This window comes from Pagrus pagrus (genome assembly GCF_965226575.1).
Source record: "Pagrus pagrus genome assembly, chromosome: 11".
NCBI classification, from domain to species: domain Eukaryota; kingdom Metazoa; phylum Chordata; class Actinopteri; order Spariformes; family Sparidae; genus Pagrus; species Pagrus pagrus.
In genome coordinates, this window is record NC_140195.1 from 26,448,354 (window position 1) to 26,468,266 (window position 19,913).

Sequence of the window (19,913 nt, forward strand, 5' to 3'; positions counted from 1 at the left end):
GGGATGGCATGGGCCCCATATGTGAAATGAAACATCAGTCGCAATTACATTTGTATGTCTTTCTCATCCATCCTTCTCGGCATCCCTCATCCCCGACCCCCTCCTTCCATCCTCTGCCCCCCTCCTCTCATCTGCCACGAGGCAAATTAAGAGCCTCTCTTTCATGACCCAATCGACAGAGGCTCATTTGTGGCTGTTATTTATTTGTAATAACCCCCATCATCTACTCTGCCCCCCCTTTTCCTTCACTCGCAAAAAAAAGAGAGAAAAGCATCTGAATCCCATTGAACATTTCCTTTTGGTCACAAACTCTGCCAATGATGAGTTTGAAGACTAAAATGAATGGTTGAAATGGACATTTTTTTCCCATTGTGATCTCATTCTTTCTATCTTCCTCCACCTTGTCTCCTAATTCTCCTGTCCTTCCCCCCCGCCCGCCTCCCTCCGCCCGCCTCCCTCCGCCGTCCATAGATGAATGTGTTTCCCTCGGCAGCAGCAAATAGGCCAGGGATGAAAATGCCATATTTAATATGAATAGGTGGTTCTCACTTACTTACTGTCACGCACACACACATGCTCCCCAGCCACCTCGGTAAGACAAAGAGTCTTTGGCCGAGCATCTTCCGTTTCCCATCCCATTATCTGTTTTCTAAAACTCAATAATTGAACTGTTCCATTGGAATACATCATCCGCCCCACTACCACAAGGCCCCATTGAATAAACTTCTCTCCCTGGCTGTTGTGCTCCAGCGCGACATGTTTTTTTTTTTTTCCTTCTCCCTCTATCAGATAGGCTGTATTACTATTTGTCCAGGCACAAGTAATGACTGCAATTTGCTGCTATTTGGTGTCCTGTGAGAGGCCTGCGCCTTGGTAATGGTAGCATTATAATAGTTATCAGACACAGGTTACTATTATCATGCTATGAATCTGCCATAAGCTATTGTGTCCGACTGTACAGCAGAATGAAAAGATGTATAATCTGAGGATGAAATGGAGGAATAACTAGCATCCAGTTCAGAGATGTTTTGTTATGGAAGCTGTCCAGGGATGCAACTTTATAAATAACAGCATTATATGAACATGTATGTCCCTGCCACTAAGAAGTAAGGAATTTCATCATCACTCAATTTGTACTGGAATGACTCAGCTCCAAGACTAGCTAAAGGTTTTTGCTGTTATGCTGTTGTCTTTAACAAGCCCAAGAAGCATCTTTAATGACCCCACTGCTTTTCTGTTCAAGATCTGCCCTACTCTGCTTCTGATCCACTCATTTCCTTCGCCTTACTCTACCTCTAATTAGCTTACCATTATATTCTTATCCTAAATCTAACCAATCACACTAATAATAGCAACCAGTCAGAGGCAGAGTAGGGCGGGTCTACACGAAAAGCACTGGGATCTATAGTAACTCCCCTGCTGCTGGTCCGCTCACTAGCTCAGAGGCACTGAGGTTGGTGTGTTTACTGGGGAAACTACAGCTCACAATCTGCTGCATCAGCTCTGCAGCTGACAAAAAAGCTTTGGAACTTGACAAAACACTTCTTTACAAGCTTTACAAAAAACCGACACAAACCATTAACACCAGACCACTGAACCTACACTGATCTCCCTGATCTCTGTCAGATTTATTCCGTTCTTTCGACAGGAAGAAGGTGCCTGTCCGTCACTTTTCTCAACTTTGGCATGAAGTACCAGGACCACATAGCTAGCGAGGCTTTCATCATATGAAAACGATAGACTCAAGCCAAACAGAGGCAAAGTAGGATGGTTCTTAGCAAGAAAAGCAGTGGGATCCATATTAAAGCATCAACAAGTCAGTCAAGTCAGCAGTCATGCTAGTGTCTGTACACTGTTTGGCACCATTATTCTTTGAGATAAATGCTAATGCCAGCATGCTAGCATGCTTACAGTGGCTGACAAAATTATGTTTAGCAGGTTACTTGCCACAATCACCATGTGAATGAACCTTTACCTTTTTTATTTAATTTTCCTTTTTTATTTAATTTTTTTTTTTACCTTTTTGAGTTTTCTTGTTAGCATGCTAACATTTGCAAATCAGCACTAAACTCATTGCACCTCTGGGGACAATTAATATGTGTACCAAATTTGTACCATAGCATTACATCCAAACCTCACGGCTGGACTAGAGAAAAAAAATTCATTCTCTGGGGAACATTAATGTTTTTTTTTTCTTTTTACCCAATTTCATGCCAGTCTGTTGAACAGTTGTTGAGATATTTCAGTCTGAGTAAAAACATTGATTTTAATTAGTTTTTTTTTCTCGCTTTATACTTTGAAGATGTTAACTGCAACTGTACTGATACATCAACACACCAGTTAATTACACGTCAATACACTTTTTTTTTTAAATATATAAATATTGTGCACTGTCTGTTATTTATAAGACATTGTGATTTAATGCCAGCTGCAGAAATTGATGCTGAATTTCCAATCTCGTGTATCCTAAAACTACTAAATCTTATATGTCAGAAGAGAAACTTGACGGGCACCAGCAACTGTCTCAGCGCACCACAAATTGACTGAAAAATGCTGTCTTGAATGTCAAGTTTCGCTGCAGACTCAGAGGATATTTTGCTTACACCGGTCACGGCTGGAGCAGGTTCTAGCGGAGCGACAGAGAGAATGAGGAAGATGAATGTTTTTATTCAAAAAGCTGTGATGTTCAGTTCAAAACTAATGCGCTGATTGGATGAGCGAGAAATAAAAGATAGGATAGGAGAATGAATATATTTGAAGTACAGTGACATGAAAACCCGACATATGCATCCGCGTCTGATTAATCATGCAGCAGTTGTTCAGGCAAAGGACATGAAAAGAGCCTGATTTACTGTTTGAAGGTAGAGAAGTTAAAAAAAATCGCCGCATAAAGGCAGAGCTTCCTCTTTGAAGGTTCCTCCACTGCTGTGCCTGCAGCTGCCATTAGAATTCACCCTCACCACCTTCCAGCTCACCTGGCGTGCCCCCTGCCTTTGCAGCGTTATTGATGTCGTACTTCACCTGACTGAGGCAGCTGGAGTTGTGCGTGCGTGCATGTGCTCATGTGTGTGAGCGTGTCTTGGGTGGTCAGTGATCTATTTAAGTATTTAACAAGTGCCCCAGAAAACTTGTCTCAAACTCTCAGTTTGGTCCAAATAGTAACTTTCTCACTGGTGTGTGTGCCTGCGTGGTGCCTGAGGCAGTTTTTCTGTCTGCCAATCTGTCTGTCAGCGGCAAACGGCATCCAGCAGGTTGAGATACAACGCACGGAAGAGGATACGCCGGTGATTTTAGAGATTTAAGAGAGACGGGGTAGACCTGAGTGTGCGCAGGTATGATTAAAGCATTTCAAAATACCTTCTTAAAGGATAATTCCCCGACTACAGAGTGTTCTAACAACCTGGGTGAGATTCAAGGTAACTCTTGGTGATGATGCAGACAGATGGTGGATGTTGGAAATGCAGACAGCAGCAGAAAACATGTCTGTTTAATGATAACGGCGAAGACAACTACGTGTGGAAATGGACTTCTTAAATGATTTGTCTCCGTCTCACTGTCCCCCCTGATGTTCAGATACATCTTTGGATGCAGTGTGAGAGACAGGTGAATTTGGGCAGCATTGTTTGATGTCCTTGTTAATACCCAAGTTCTCCGATTTCCCCCAAAGAGATCATTAAAGTTTCCTCTTATCTTCGTCATGCAGACACACAGATGGCAGCCGGTGGAGATTTAGCGGACAAAAGGAGTAATCCTTGATGTTTATCTCAATGGTGTTAAGTACAATAGCATATTCTTTGCAAGGAATTCGCAGGCATTTAGCAAACTCGGTCCTCTTACGAGAGCTCATGCAGAAATCTGTCTTCCAATGTGCAAGATTCAGTGTACAAAAACAAAACAAAAGCGGAGAACGAAGGTCAAGTATTTCATTTTGGAATAGCATTTCATTTGAGTGCTGCAGCTCCAGTTTTAAAGGACAGTTGTGAAGTGTTGTAGTTGACAACATGAAGGTTTTATAAGCGTAAACATATGTTCTCATTTATTTATTAGTACAACTGAAGTGTGATGATTTATTATGCGTTGGAATGTGTTGTAGTGAAATTAAGGCCAAACAGCCTGAAGAAATGGGTTCATTGCTGCATTAAAGGGGCACTCAAGCATTTTTTTAGTCTCGCGTCCATAGATTTGGCGGACTATCAAGGGGCAGCAGAGGACGAGATGTTCTTACTTTTAATCCTGCATGCGGGTTAGACTTCAAAATGCTGGATCCTACTGAATCCTACATCTCCCATAATGCAGCTCATCCTCTCTGCCTGCCATGCTTTCAGACACCATGCCCCCGATTTGTAAAATATTTTCATTTACAAGTCTACAGCCATGCTCGTGGCTCTGTGAGGGTGTGCTTGAGTACAGCTCATTAGTTTTGCAGATATGTATTTAATGAACCAAAGTGTTGGACACATACAGAGCGCTGACCTGATAAAGGTGCCAGATGAAAAAAAGGTTAACATAAACATGTGTACCAAATGTCATGGCAACCCATCCAATAGTCCAAATGAACTTCTAATAAAACACTTCTTTAACCCTTTTAATGTAAAGTCTTCATCTTTTTTCCTTTTGCTCGTTCTTTTATTCTTGTTTTTGTTTTTTTTATCTGTATAATCCTCTTCTGTGATGTCATCTTTTTATTGTCTTTATGGAGCTTTTATTGTTTTCATTTGTTTTTAACTGCTTTTATGTGATGTTGCCTTTTTTATTGTTTCCATTCCTTTTTTTGTATTTACTCATATTGAAACTCTGTGTTTTGCCTCCTTGTTATAATTGTTCCCTAGTCTGAGCTTGTCTCTGTTTGGCTTGGCTGTCTGGCCTTTATCCTACATTACAGTGTCCTTTGTTTGCCAAAGCTCGATGTAAAGTCAGTTTATAAAAGGTGTTATATAAATAAAATAGTTATGTTATTAGTATTATATCATAACATTTCACTCAAAACCACAAATATCAACCTGATGGAGGTGCGAGAGAAATATTCAGAGGATAACTAACTGAAGTCATCTGGCTGCATCCTCTAAACCATCCACCGTACACTGCATGGTTATCAACAGCGTTGGGCGGGTTACTTTCAGTATGCAATATATTACATATAACTACTTACCTTCATTTTAAAGTAATATATTACGTTAGAATATAACTGTCTGCATAGAGTAAAATATTACTTATTACACTACTTTTAGTTACTTTCAACAAAATGCCCAAATAACCTTTATAGGACAATTAAATAAAAAATCAACCCAATCACTGTTGAGATATTTTAGTTTGGACCAAAGTGGAAGCATGCCGAGTCCGAATAACCCTGATGACATCACAAGAGGAGTAGTTCTCCTCATGAATAGTAAACTGATCTTAAAGTGAACATTTAACAGTTTTCTTTCAGTTTTAATGCATTTGTAATCCATTCTTCACACTAACAGTAACATGAGGTGGTTAAAAATCCTTCTACGTACAATGGAAAATTATCAACACACAAATAATATACAGCAGGACTGTGTACAGCTGTTAATTTGGAGTCCTGTCATAACAGTTTATAGATGATTGGAAGTAAAGCAGTGACCAGGAGGCTCAGTGTGTTCCAGTCTGAAAGGACTTCTGAGGATTGTTTTCAGTTTCTAGCTCCAGTGGACAGTTGTGATCTACTTTTGGAGATCTAGAAGTAAACTGCATGTTTTCTGATCCCCAGGAGGACTGTGGGCGGTACACAGTCCATTACAGAGAGATGTTTGTCAGAGGGTGTAATCTTAACCTCATCTGTGTGTTTACATGTGTTTAAATGCGTACCTCTCCCCCTCTAGCTAGCCCTGTGTGCAGCGGCGTGGAGTTGTAAGCAGCACCTCCAGAGCTGTTTATCTCTGATAGTCACAGTGGGCTTGTTCCTTTAATCTCATGTTCCAGGCGCAGGACACCTCCGGTAGATCCCGTGTTCATCCGGCCTATACGGTATAAGCTGTTTGAAGGTGGCGTACGCAGGGTTGGTGCGCAACATTAACCAGGTGTGTGTTTTATTTCCAGGTCACCCGCGTACCAGTGGAGAGCTGTGAGCAGTACAACTCCTGTGGAGCCTGTCTGGGATCAGGAGACCCTCACTGTGGCTGGTGTGTGCTGCATAATGTGTAAGTGCCGATCCTGCTCATTATGTGTCTAAGCAGTAATTTCAGTGCTTGCATTACAGTGAGTGGGTGATCTGCAGTTAATCACACTCTGCCACTCTGGCGGAGGGAATCGTGGAAATTCTATCAATTCCATTTTTACGAGTCGAGTCAAATTTATTTATAGCTACAAAAAATCGATCTGACTGAAGAGTTTCACAAAAACAAAAGGAAATAAGGTTAACGGAGCGTACGATAAGAGATCACGCATATACTCGGAGTTCGAAATTAACATCCCTAAGCAATGTAAAAACTAGTAAAACAACCCCTGTGAGAGCCCGTTTACTGCAGTAGTAACAGAATGAGTATCAGAAGAGAGAAAGAAAAAACAGCATTGTCTGAATTTTCCAGTTAAACAGATTACAGATAAAATACACTGATTTAAAAATGTGCTTCTTTGGCTCTGATGCAGCATCCTCCCACACAAGGTCCCGCCTACAAAAATATCTGATTGGTAACACGTCACAATTATTAGCCTATTACCACTGAATAATATGACTCTTCAAAGAAACTACGTAACTACGTGTGTCAGATAAATGTAGTGGAGAGGAAGTGGCAGAAAATGGAAATACTCAAGTGAAGTTCTTTAAAATTGTACTTAAGTACGGTACTTGAGTAAATTACACTTTGGTTTCTTTCATCACTAGTTGTTTTCGACTCCCTTGTATTAAGTCTTGTTTATATTCATGGTCACCAGTATTAAAGAGCTGTTTGACATTGCATTTCTGTGTTCTAACATGACAAATGCTACTGGCTGCTGCCTTGTAAGAGCTGCATTCAACAAAAACAGTCACAAGAAGATGAAAATGCATGTTTATAAATGCTGCAAACACATACATTTAGTCACATGTGCATCGAAAAAAGAGTTGTCCCCTCAGAAGCTCCTCTGTGATCATAGTTTTACAAATATGGTCACTCTACACATGATTTTTGATCATTAATCTATGAGAGATGAAGTGTGTTGTCCACCTGTCTGATCGAACCTTTCCCCAGCAGGCATTTTGACTTGTCTCTCGAAAAGAGCCGGTGGAATTTATAACATTAATGATGGCTGCATTCTATTTAGGTGAGCTATTTCCAGGGCTCTGGCGTTGTGCATGCTCACTCACTGACATGGCTAACTGGGACAAAAGTAGAACGGAGCCATCGTTAACGTTACTGGTCACACCTGTGCACATCCTGCTCCGACAAGTCAAAATGTCTGCCGTGAAGAGGGCCTGTTGGCTCCAGCCTGTGACTTGTTGCTCAAACTGAAGGCAAACTTAGTCGAGTCCAGACATACACAGGGGTTTCATTTTAACACACATGAAAACACATATCAGATGGCCCTTCACGTACATCGGGCCGTCGGTGCCAGGGAAAACTCTTTTTCATCATTGTATTATTATTATTATCTGTTTATGTCTCTTTAAATCTAAACAGCTTAACATCCATCCCATCAATGTGCAAACTAAAATACTCCAATATTATACGACATAACCCCACACTCCGAGTTGACATTTGCCAAGGCCCAATTAGGAAGTGACACCGATTTTCTGAATATCTTCACCCTGGAAGGAAAAGCCATCTACCTGCGAACAAAAGGAGAAGCATTGTTTTATGAAAATACCCATGCGAGCTAAGATTTGCCCAAAATTAAGTAGTCTGCAGGTATCGTCTAACAACATCCGACGACCAAAGTATTTTTAGCTGTTCAGAGCAGAGTGAGCAGTCATAGCGAGTGGGCCTGATGCAATAATTGCTGAAATGGGGCAAACACCTCACAGTCTTTACTCAGACGGATTGATGGTGTTGCACTCGTTTGTACACATGAAAAACAAATTGTTCTGTGAAGATCAGAATGAGAGCTTGAGAGAGAAATTTCAAACCTTCCCCGCCTTCTTACCTCTGCATGTGGTCGCTCACTGTGTGACGTGGCCGTGCCGGTTGGGTTGCCAGTTTTTGTAAAGTGCAAAAAATTTGGGCAAGGCCTCAGATGTTTAACAATCCGATAAGTGCTCAATTTTACTCAGTGACCTCTTCGCAGTCCAATCAGCATGAAGTCAAATTTTTAAAAACGATGTATTGGGTGCCCGGGGGGGAATTGCTTCTTTCTGTTCAGTAAACTGCGTTCGATAATCCTGCTCTGCTAATCCAGTCAGAGACACTTGTGTCAAGGAATTTAGCATTTGCAGCAAATTAGTCAGCCGCATTTGTTGGAGTAAAGGTGCTGCTCTGTGAGGGGGCTCTCGCAGAACCAGAGGTGAACGTGTGAGCTGAGTAATAGTGAGAAGTGTCGGGCTGTAAAGGCCACCGCGTACACCTGTGCTGGGGCAGCTGATGAACGAGCCTCTGACGGTGAGGCATGAATGGGCAGCTGGTGCCAATCAGCTAATGCAAGTGTGACTTCAGAGCTCTGCCCGGGCTAACGCTACGCCCCATTTGTTCTTCACTCCGCCTGTGGTTGGCTCTATGTTTGATTGCCGTGCTATACTTTGATTCACGTCTCATAATAATAGACAGCTGCAGCATCATCCAGAAGTGCTCTTAAGCCTTTGGATATGTACGTTGTTCATAATCTACTCCCATACAGCTTCTAATAAACAGACGCTCTGACTGAAAGGCAGCAAACAAAACGTATTTTACATAAACAAGGACAACAGCAAACAGGATTAGACTGGGTTTAATACACTGAAATATGTGAATTCAAGCTTTTGAATGGAGATTTGACCGAAGTGTATCCTCCCGCTCCAGATGTTCGAGGAAGGATCGCTGTGAGCGAGCGGAGGAGCCTCAGCGCTTCACCACCAGAGTGGAGCAGTGCGTCCGACTCTCGGTCCAGCCCACCACCATCTCTGTCACCATGTCAGAAGTACAGGTACAGTGTGTTCATGTGTCAGAGTGTTTGTGACGGGAAGGGCTGGAAGACGATGGACAGGAAAAAATTAGCAGGATAGATGTGGAATGATGATGATGTCAGAATGGGTCCATCAGTTTGAGTAGGAGCTGAACAGGGAGTTTGGAGCCGCGTGTCCTGGCAGCATTTTCTGAAGTGGAGCGGTAGAAATCTGTATCACTAATGAATCCATTATAAATGTATGTGTCCCTCATGGTGCTGCTTTCCTCTCCTTCTCCCAGTTGGTACTTCAGACACAGAACGTCCCCAGTCTGTCTGCTGGAGTGAACTGTTCCTTTGAGGACTATGTAGAGACGGAAGGTCGCATCTACGGTGGACGGATCTTCTGCCTGTCCCCCTCTACTAAAGAAGTGGCCCCCATCACACGAGATCAAGGTAAATACAAATATCCAGGCATTACAGAAATATGTGGTGTCCAAAAGGTGTGGAATCGTGGATTTTTTCCAGACCTCTGACTTGGACTCTTTTAATTTTGCTTTTGGCGGGTTGAAGGAAAAAGCTTATTTTGTCGAACAAATGAATAAATAATTAAATAAATAAATAAATAAACTGACGTAGGACTTGATTTTGTGACATATATGAATGAACCAGCTAGTAACTCAACAACTGCTAGCCTTCTGTAAATTTAGCCAGTTAGCTCCTGTTAGCGGGAGCAACAACAATGCTGAAGTGATTCTAAAGGGAACAACTAAGGCTCTGTAAGTACACAAAGTAGCCAGACCCTGGCTAGCTGGGTAGCATATGCTGCCAAGCTAAGCTATAAATGAAAGTGAGTGAGGAGATTGATTCTGTGTCAGTGCTAATTTACAGTGGCAGCAAGAAAATTGATTCAGAATTGCTTTTGACACAAGCTAGCAGGAGCTAACTGGTTAAATCTGTTAGCAGCAGTTGTGCATTATCTACTATTGAACACTTTGGGATCGTTATGGTTTATCTGCTGCAGTAAATCTGTCTCTGAGTCACCTTGTGTTCTGGGGGTTCAGCTGCAGTTTTACTTTACTGACATTTCAAACAATTAGCCAGCTTCTGTTTTGTGGAGAAGATGACTCCACTTAATTCTGGGCTTTTTTTTTGGTTGAGCAGTTTTGTTTGATGCTGCATAAACATCTTTTTTTTTTTTTTTTTTTTGCACCGTTCAGCTTGTTCATTCAACCGTGTGAAACACAAGTCACGCTGCTCTTTAAATGCACCCATTTCTTTGTGATAATCAAAATAAGAAAGTGCTGATTCACAAACTTACTGCACCGAGCCCATAAATGCATATGGACAGCTGAACTGCTTCCTTCACCGAGTAACTTCTCCACCAGCTCTATTGATTCTGCCCCGGGCTCTGCTTACTTTCTAGCAGAAACACTGTGGCTCCAAAATGTCAGCTATACAGGAATCGACAAGTAATACCTAAAAAGGGGCTGTTAACATTTCCAAATACATCGCAAGGGCTCGGTCATGATCCTAGGTTTCATGAAACATTTTCCATACACTCACTGTACATTATAGTAGCAGGTGTACACTATAGAGATATGAGAAGATTTCTGAAAGAGAAAAAACTCTGGTAATATGGTGTTTTGTGACTCCTTGTAGGTGACCAACGTGTTATAAAGTTGTATCTGAAGTCAAAGGAGACGGGGAAGAAGTTTGCCAGCGTGGACTTGGTCTTCTACAACTGCAGCGTCCACCAATCGTAAGTTTTTAATCGAATATCAAAATGAACAGTCTGTTGCTAAGTATGCATGGAGTGGAATGAAGTAACAAATGAGAAAAAATCTTTTTGCATATGGCATTTTTTTTCCAAGATAAAGGTTGTTTACCAAAGTGCAATAATGCAAAAATATTGGCCTGCAAATAACTCTATATTGGAGAATGGAGAGAACAGCGTGTGACCTCTGCTAATTCATTATTCAATGTATTCAAGCTTTTTACAAATCAATTAGTTAATTAAATCTCGAGCAATGAAGGGACTACTGGTGAGTGAAATAATAAATCGATTCCTAACCATGCAAGACCGAGAAGGGCGGCCAAGCTTGGGTGGCTAAAACACGTCAGTCGTGTTTCTTGGAAATTAATTATCCCTAATTTAAGTATAGGAATACTGATTGGCTTCTCAGTGCTGGTGTGAGAGCAGGTTCTGTGTTTATATACATGGCTGAGTCTGGTATTTGAGAAAGAAGAACCGGAAAGGAGAGAAGGATTGAAGAGACTATAGTATCTGCATCTTTATACTGAACAGAGCAGGTCGTTTAAATTGTTAGGAATTTTACTTACTCATAGTCCACAGTCTATCATCTAGAGTGTTAGAGCTGAACTACACATGGGTTTCTATCAAAATTGCAGTTGAACAATGGATGTAGCAGTATTTCAGGGCCACAACACGTAACGTCTATGCAAAAGATTGGAATGTGATTGGTTCTCCACTTGGTAGATTCGTATTTCCATTTCCTGTCACAAACTCGGGATTATAAAAAGAGCTTGGCTCCAGATGGGACTCAAACCCCGGCCTCCATCCTGTGTATGACCCACCAATCAACCAACCTGACAAGCCCAAGATATTTCCATTAACCTAACCCAGTCATTTTGGTGACTGGGTCATAACTGCAGCCGTTTCACAATTAGTATTTAACTTCACATACATAAGCTCCATTCTGAACATGCTTAATGAAACGTACACTATTATATCTTAAGGAGCTGTGAAGGTGAAAGTTGTTTTAGTTGTCGACCTTCAGTGTTGTTGGCTGTCAGGAAAACTCTCAGCTGGAGCTAATGAACCTTAATTATTTGAGTTTACCGAACTATAAAGTCCACCTGCTGTTGTCTGTTTAAGGTTGTCTACTTTTTGCACACTGGTCCTGGACAATTAATGCTCTGCTTTTTATTTTCATTTTTTGAAAGAAGTAAGATTGCTCTGTCTTATTAGGATTTCTGAAAAGTTGAAGAGTAAATTGTGGTGAGAAATGTGACCAACAGCTGGTGGGAGCAGACAGCAGCCAAAATATTACCATTTTTTAAGCATGTAACATCGTTATTGTAGCTTAGCATATAAAAATGTTGAAACTTGACCTGTAGATTTCAGGGTTATGAAGCTATCTTTTCTTTGAAGCATCATTGCCATTTCTGTGGAGCTAACGTTAGCTTCAAAGACTGACACAGTCTTGAATAGAAAGACCTATCTCCACATCCATCCGTATCGATTTTCATGTCTTTAAACCAATCCCAATCGTCTTTAACCCGGGCAACAGTGCCCCTGCAAAATAATGTTGAGGGAAACTTGGTTTGCACATGGGGAGGTGAGCGGGGAGGCACCAAATGACTTTATACCAACAGTCTACATCCGATAAGTCACACTAAGACTGACTTCAAGAATTGCTGAAGCTAATTTGCATTATTTGCAATATGCAGGTATGAAATCATAATGCAAATTTAAGTGACTCTAGCTAACTAGCTTTTATTATTAGCTTGAATTACCATTCAAGTTCCTATCACCTTCATGTGCATCCAAACTGCATCTGTAATTACACAAATGTCTTATGTAGCTATACGCTGATGACATAATCTCTTAAATCCTTATAATGCAAGAGTAAGTAATTGTCAAGTCACTCATTAATTGAAAAATATTGAAGACCCTCTTTATAAAAAGAGGCGCTTGGGTCTACCTATAAAAGTGGTTCATTTGTGCTGCGAGGCTCTTGAAAAGAAAACAAGTCACCGAAAGGGTCTTAAAAAATCCAAATCCAGCAAGAAAATAAGCTGATAACACTGCAGACATTAGCTCGAGCAGCTCAAGGGCAGGACTGCAGACATTAGTGTGCAGCAAGGTGTTCACTGTTAACAACCACAACATATACACATTTTCTACAGCGCACTACTTTAATTAGAAGATTAGATTATTTAGAAGTCAGCGTCTCTCCCAAATGACTCGTTTTAATTGGAGAACCCTGGCAGGACCTCAACAACAAGTAATAGTTTTTATTTTATCTGATTCTTCTGTTAATGTCGTAACAATATACATTTGTGATTATGCTTTATTAAAACCTATCTTGTTTTTCTTGCCACGGAGACCACAAAACACAGAACCAGAGTTTAATCCCAAACAGTCAGAGGAATTATTAGTCAGATACAAATGAAATCGGACATTTTCCTCAGATCAGCTTTAGTTGGTGTTTGTCTTTGAATGCCGGTGAAGGTTTTCAGCTGAGCTACACAAAGAGAGGAGGGGGAGCGAGGAGAGCGGAGCAGTGAGATCGGCCTGATAATGAATGAAGAATGTGTTCTTAATTGACCTGCCTTGTTAAATAAAGGTTAAATGAAAATAAATAAAATGTCATTCCCTAAATGACTCTTGGCTGCTCCTCTGAAAGTCGCTGAGTGGGATTCGCCCCCCACCATCTCTCTCGCTCTAGTCTCGTCCACCTGGCACAGGCTCACATCTCACATTTAGGTCTCTGCACTTTCTGTCAATACACCTGAAATGAAAATGCATCTGTGGCATGCTCAAAGTGGATTCCTCTTTCTCTTGCCAAGACTAGATTGATGACAGCATTACTTCCTCCACTAATGTTTACATCATTTAAAATGTCCTCTCGCTCTATCCATTTTCAGCTTTTATTTAAAATTCCGACTGCCTTTTTCTTCTTGCAAAAGAGAAGAATAGTAAAAGAGGAAAAGAGAGGAAGAATATCAGGACATGCAGGAAAACAAAGAGGAGACAAAGGGAAAAGCACAACGAGCGGTAGAAGCTACGGACTCGTATTTCCGATTATTACCCCGACACCTGGTTTTCAAGTGCCCCCTCGCCCCTCAGAACAGAGCTACAAGGGGTAGCGGTTGAAATCCCCCCCTTCATACACGACGACCCTCCTATATCAGTTGTTGTCCGTGGCATGATGTAAACAGGCGTGACCGGACGTTTCTAATATGCCGTCTCCAGCTTTGGCGAGTTCTCTTGTGTTACTGAACCCTGGCAACCCTGGTATTACCACAAGGCCATCTTCACAACTTCATGCTGTCAGTCAAGTCCTCAAATATTAAAAGAGCACTGATTCATTACCTGGCCACTTGTGGTGCTTTACAGGCTAACATTAGCAGCTGGAAGTGCTGCAACTTTGCTGCTGGACTTCAGTTAAAGCTGCTGTTAGTTATATATTTTTATTAAAATAGCTATTAAACAGCAATATATTCCAACAGTTATCACTGTTACAGGGTGTAACCCGTGTTTCTCGTCCTCCTGCTCATGCAGTAAATGAGAAAATAAATGTTCGGGTATCCCTGCCCTGGTTATCCAATCAGGACAGAGAACTCCATAAAGAGGCGGTCCTGTTTGCTTGTGAACATGTAGAGGGCAGGATCCTCCTGTTTGCTGCTATGGATGGCGTTTACCGCTGCACGTCCATGTGGTGACGTAGATTGGGGGGGGGATTGCTAACTGTAAAACGGACAGGAAGTTAGCTAAAATGACGACAACGCTTACAACAGCTTTAAATTTCCGTTGTAAAAACACAGGACTGTCATGCACAAATTAGCAGTTACAATGTAAGCCTCTGAAACACCCCTATTTGGTGGGGCCATGTCACCCTAACGTTTCAGGCTCAGTGGTCGGGCCAATGGATGTACAGGGACTGGGCCGAAGTCTTTCATCTGCTCTGCTTTTTGGGTTCATGAAGATGAATAGACCAACACTAATTTAGACTCCGTCTCTGTTCAAAAAGTTCCCCGGCCAAAACGCTGCAAAAAGTTCTAAACTCAAAAGTACATATTGTGACAGTAACCTTTAGTTTCTGAGTCAGACCTTACAAGCGACTAGTAATGAGGAGTTAAAGTGCACTTGTCCTGCTTTCATTCTCTGTGAAGCCACCATCCTCCCCTGACTCCCTCCTTCCAGCCCCCTGGCACTCTTCTCCTCTCCCGCCCTCCCACCTTCCTCTTGTCCACCCATTACTCTCCCTTCTCCCGTCCCTCTCTTTTACCCGCCTCGCCCTCCCCCGGCCCCGACCCCTCTTAGCCCTCTCCACCACCACCCCCATCTCCCTTTCCTTGCCCCTCTCTCGTTCATCAGGCCCATTTATTGCCTGCGCTCTGCTCTCGGCCCCGCATATATCTGCATAGTAATAGGCCGTTAATTAGCTGGAGCCGGGGTGCCTGTGTGGAGATGGTCATAATGGAGTGGGCTCGGAGAGAGAGCTCACCTGGGCCACTTCTCAGGGCCTCTAGGCCTGGTTCAATGGCTTTGATTCATTTTGTGCGCGCGTGTGTGTGTGTTAGTGGAGTTTTCTGTTTGTTCTTTGTGAGTTAAAGAGCGTACGGGATGTGTCAAAGTGACTGCACTGGAGTGTTTATTCATGCGTATTTGTGTGCATGCTGAAAGTGTGCGTCAGTGTGTGTGTGTTTATGCTCCGTGCTCCTGATTAAGCAGCCCACCTAGCCCTCCTCTCTTTGCTGCACAAACAGGCGTGCTGCTGTTTAAGCCTTTGATGTTGGCTTCGCCGGCCCCCTCAGGACTCCGCAGGCCTGTAAAACCACAGTGCAGTTATTACCGCAGCAGCTGTAACATAAACCCACATATTATACACCACTCCCCCTCCTACCGCCGTCACCTTTCACCTCCGAACCTTTGATCCCGCCCGCCGGAAGGTGCCGGAGTCGGGGCGTTCAGCTGCAGATAATGGAGTTCCTCCTCGCGGGCGGTGGGCGGGTGGAAGTGTAGCACAGACTCGCAGCGGCAGACGCGCAGACGTACAGTATCGGCACAGATGCACAGGCAGAGCGGCCCGCGGGCGAGCGCCCAGACGGGCTCGCGTGCTAACTTCACACAGCCTCGCTCAACACGCTCAAAGGTGGATGCACCAGCCTCACACGTCCTCGTACGAGCACACACAAACAGGTGCACGCACAGTCGGAAAGGAGCGCGCGGAGACAGACGGCGCAGACTTGGAACGGCAAATTGCGCTGCGAGCTATTTGCATACACTGTTACAATATTAGAAATTTGCATTAAAAAAGAGCTTTGGAATAGTTTAATTGAGCATGCGGGAGGAGGAATAATGCATCTTTAAAGAGAGGAAGAGAAACAAACGGGAGGGAGAACGCTGGAGGGAAGAGTGGGACAAGGAAGAGAACTCGCGCTCCCCGAGAGCTGCTGAGGGAGAAGACGACTGAGAGGGAGGCATGGAGAGGGAGAGAGAGATATAAAGCGGAGCGTTAGCGAACGAGACAGAGATTGTGCCCATTGTGTCAGGAATAATGCGTCCCACACAGCTAAAAGGTTAGCGCCGCAGCCTCAGGCCACCATGACCATTACAATATGAAAGGGGCTGGAAATCTATGCAATGAAAAGAAGCACTCGAGGGAGGGGACCGGCCCACGCTCCGGCCCCGAGGAAGGGCTCTCGTGTAGGCAGACCGTCAGCTTCGCCACCCGCCCGGAGACCGGCCGCACTCACTCGCAGCCACGTTATCGACTTCCAGAGTCATCTTGTTGGGAGCAGTTTAGAGTTCAGCTTTCCTGTAATGACATCACAATTAGGTGATTTTTGTGGCAATAGTCGGTCCAATTTCCAATGAGTGTGACCCGTTTTAATTAAACTGCGGGTTGAGACTCGCAGACTTAGTGCTTTTGGACATCGCCGTGACAAGATGCAATAATATCTTATAATGAGTCTGAGTCCCCTGTCGAGAGTCTAAACTTCTCATTCAGTTGCTGTACTTTGTAACTTAATGATGTATGCATTGTTTTATTGCTGCACACTTTGGAGCTTTATGGCATTAAACATAAAGAAGCCTATATATAGATCGCACAGTACAGCCAGACTGATCCGTCTTCTAAACACTATCCACATTAAAAAGAAATCTGGGAGATGTGCTTTCAAACCAATCAGAGGTTTGAATCAGAAACATGCCTATAGTCGCTTCAAGCACTGATTAAGCTATTAAAGCTTTTTGCTTTGTGCCTCAAAATGGGTCACTGGCCTACATCATCGGGGTCGGCACACGTTGACTCGGTGTGGCGAGCTTTAGATAACAGACTAACCCCCTAATTAGAAAAGAATCGCAACTTTATCTGCGACTTTCTTGACCAGAATTAAATGATCGTTCGCTCCTTTCATATACGTTCGTTCGGGGCCGTTGCTCGCATATCAACAGCTTTGTTCCATCGATCCGGCCTCGCTTAGAACAAAAGCTCGAAGAAGATGAAAAGGCGTTTGACCCGGCTCTGCTGCGAGGCCTTGTTAAATAGCGGGGGATTTTATTGACTACATTGCAGCAGCGCAGCCACTTACCCAAGCCAGTTGCCCAGGCATTGACAGCTCTACTGTAGGACAAGTCTCCACTGCCCAGGTGACCCAGAGGAAAGGCTACGATGTCAACATGGGCGACAGCTTCGTGAGAAGAAGTGTGTCTCAGCCTGTCAGTGTGTGTTATTGCAGTCTCGGGCGCTCATACGCACACACAAATGTTTGAATGTGTGTGCACACATCCCTGCAACAAGAAATCGATGAACCCTGGGGTTAATAGTGAGGAGGAACTGGCTCACCAGCTCTGCTAACAAACATCAGACTGTTAGCATAACCTCAGTCCACCCTTCTCCCCATGGAAATCCACTGGCATTGATTATAAACCTCACACTGCAGCTTGGTCTAGTCTCACTAGCTTATCGCCGGCTGTATGAAGCCCCTATCACTCTGTCACTCCAATACAGGCGATTTAGGAGTTAACCCTCGGAAATCTGAATAAACCAAGGACAGAGGGACAAAGACAGAGCAAGGATTAGACTGAAATCCAATTTAAAGTCAGTCTTTCCGGCAGCAGGGTGGCATTGTGAGCTCAGCGATTGTCCTTCAGTTTGGAGGACCTGGTTTTAAACTCCCGTGGTGGCTCATTACTGTGGTGTTTTTGCACCAAACTTGTTGGAGATCGCTTGTCAGTCAAACAGTGAAGGTGGTGTTGTGATTTATTTTACCTTTGACTTTGGTGTTGAAGTTTGCATTTCTTTAGGCGGAGCTCGTTCCAAGAGAGAACCGCTCCTTTATTCTCCAAGCGAAGGCCGGATAGTAGCTTGTTAGAACAGGGCAGTATTCATGAAGTAGCCACAGACTGATTTATAGATATGTTTGATACTGATGAGGTAGCAACATGATTGCATTAGCTTGATTTAACTGTAATATGTGGTGCTAACTTTCAATTTCTTGTAATAAAATCTAGTGTGGTAGTAATAGAGAAATACCATGTGGCTTTAAAGGTGTAAAATGTTAGAATTTTAGTTTAAAACATTCAAAAAATAACTCAAATTACTAAAAGAATGTGAAGAAATAACAGTTTTAAAATGTCTCAGTGGTCTATTTTTTGTGTTGAAGAGATATCTATTGAAGTTAGCATGCTAACAAGCTAGCCACTTTGTTCGTTAACAGGTGACAGTCCGATAGTAAGTCAGCTAGTCAAGCCGTTATAACATAATCAGCTAATATAACCGCTAGCTGCACAGTTAACTGCGATAATTGGCTAGCTACAGCCGCAGTTAGCGGTTACGCTGGTGATACGATGCCCTCTATTTGTTTGGAGTGTGAGTTCGACAGGTGGCCAGTTCTTACATATTGTACCTTTAAAACAGAATCAGTTTTCACAGGATCCCAGTCAGCTCTTCGGGTGGATGTGAGTCGGCGAGCAGACGCTGTGGGTGCGTGGGGGTTGAGTAGTTGGAGGCCTGATTGAGCACAGTGACAGCATGTGAGAGAGAGGACTGGCGTAACATGTAATTACAGCTCGCTGTTCTTCAGCCAGTTAAGTGAAATGTAGTTCAGAAGTGATGTAAAGAGTACAAAGGAAGGACTCGTTCTAGTTGAAAGAGAATATCAGGGCTTTTTAGAGTTACTGAGCATCAACTTCTGTCAGGGTCTGTAATTATTGTTTGTTTAACTTCCTTTTGAAGCACTTTTTACAGCTTACAATGGAGCGTTTTCTAGGCTAGCAAAGACCTCGTGCATTAAGACTGACAGTAAAGATCGGGAAGTGTTACATAATACAGCACTGACATGGTAGAATGTAGAAACTTGGACAAAACGAGTTAAGTTACACTTTTTCTGAACATGTTGAAGAACGTATGCTTGCTTTCTTCGTCCTTTATCATCCTGGAAACGAGGCTTTGCTCAATTAAAAAAGCACTGAACAACTTTTAATTTAACTTCTCTATATATTAAATGTAAAGTAAATACCTAAACTAACCTTTTGTTCTCGTACAACCTCCACTTCCGTCGTTTTTTTTCTGCTCGCCATGATAGCCTTGTTTTTAATCCATGTTTGAATGTGCATATATTCATTTTGCTTCCTCAACTCTGAAGAAGAAGGGGGAAAAAAACAAGTGTTATATAAAAACAGGCTTATCTTGGTCTGCCAGCTTAGTTCACTGTAAGCCTCCAAGCATGGAGAATAAGGAAGGAGGAGTGGATCGCCAAGGATTCTCTCCTGCTCTCTCTCCGCTGTATTCCAGCGTCCGCCCCGGCCTCGCTGACAGCTCGAGTAAAGTCTTAATGCACGAGGCCACAGCTACACTTGTCATTCGGACGCGATTTCTGGAGATTTGGCCATAAACATTTGATGTCGTGCGACCGTGTTGATGCACGTGCGCGCTCAGGCTGTCGGCGTGTGATAGGCATGCCCCGTTGAAGGTTTTCCTTTTGATCTGCGTTTCCACTCTTCCTGTATTTCACCCGGCGACAGTTCTGCCGCAGCATATTGTACATAATCTATGATTATTAGTTCAGGTCATAGTAGCTGGATTTTCATCAATGTGTTTTTATGCTAATTATGAAGAGCAATTTAGTATTTATGAATGAAAAAC

General features: G+C 42.9%; 1 protein-coding gene and 1 long non-coding RNA gene across 3 annotated transcripts in view; one reads left to right on the plus strand and one right to left on the minus strand.

Annotated features, from left to right (window-relative positions):
* Window positions 1–19,913, plus strand: part of LOC311265858 (plexin-A1-like) — a 326,362-nt gene that overhangs the window by 191,507 nt on the left and 114,942 nt on the right. For both annotated transcript variants that reach the window (XM_084367924.1, XM_084367925.1), the window contains exons 6-9: window positions 6,061–6,161; window positions 8,931–9,054; window positions 9,315–9,468; window positions 10,675–10,774. In XM_084367924.1, coding sequence (XP_084224050.1) covers window positions 6,061–6,161; window positions 8,931–9,054; window positions 9,315–9,468; window positions 10,675–10,774 — 479 coding nt within the window. The remainder of the gene's footprint in view (window positions 1–6,060; window positions 6,162–8,930; window positions 9,055–9,314; window positions 9,469–10,674; window positions 10,775–19,913) is intronic.
* Window positions 6,994–8,553, minus strand: LOC311265860. Its single transcript, XR_014623637.1, has 2 exons — window positions 8,083–8,553; window positions 6,994–7,768 (listed from the first exon to the last, which is right to left on the minus strand). It is a non-coding gene; the product is annotated as an uncharacterized lncRNA (long non-coding RNA).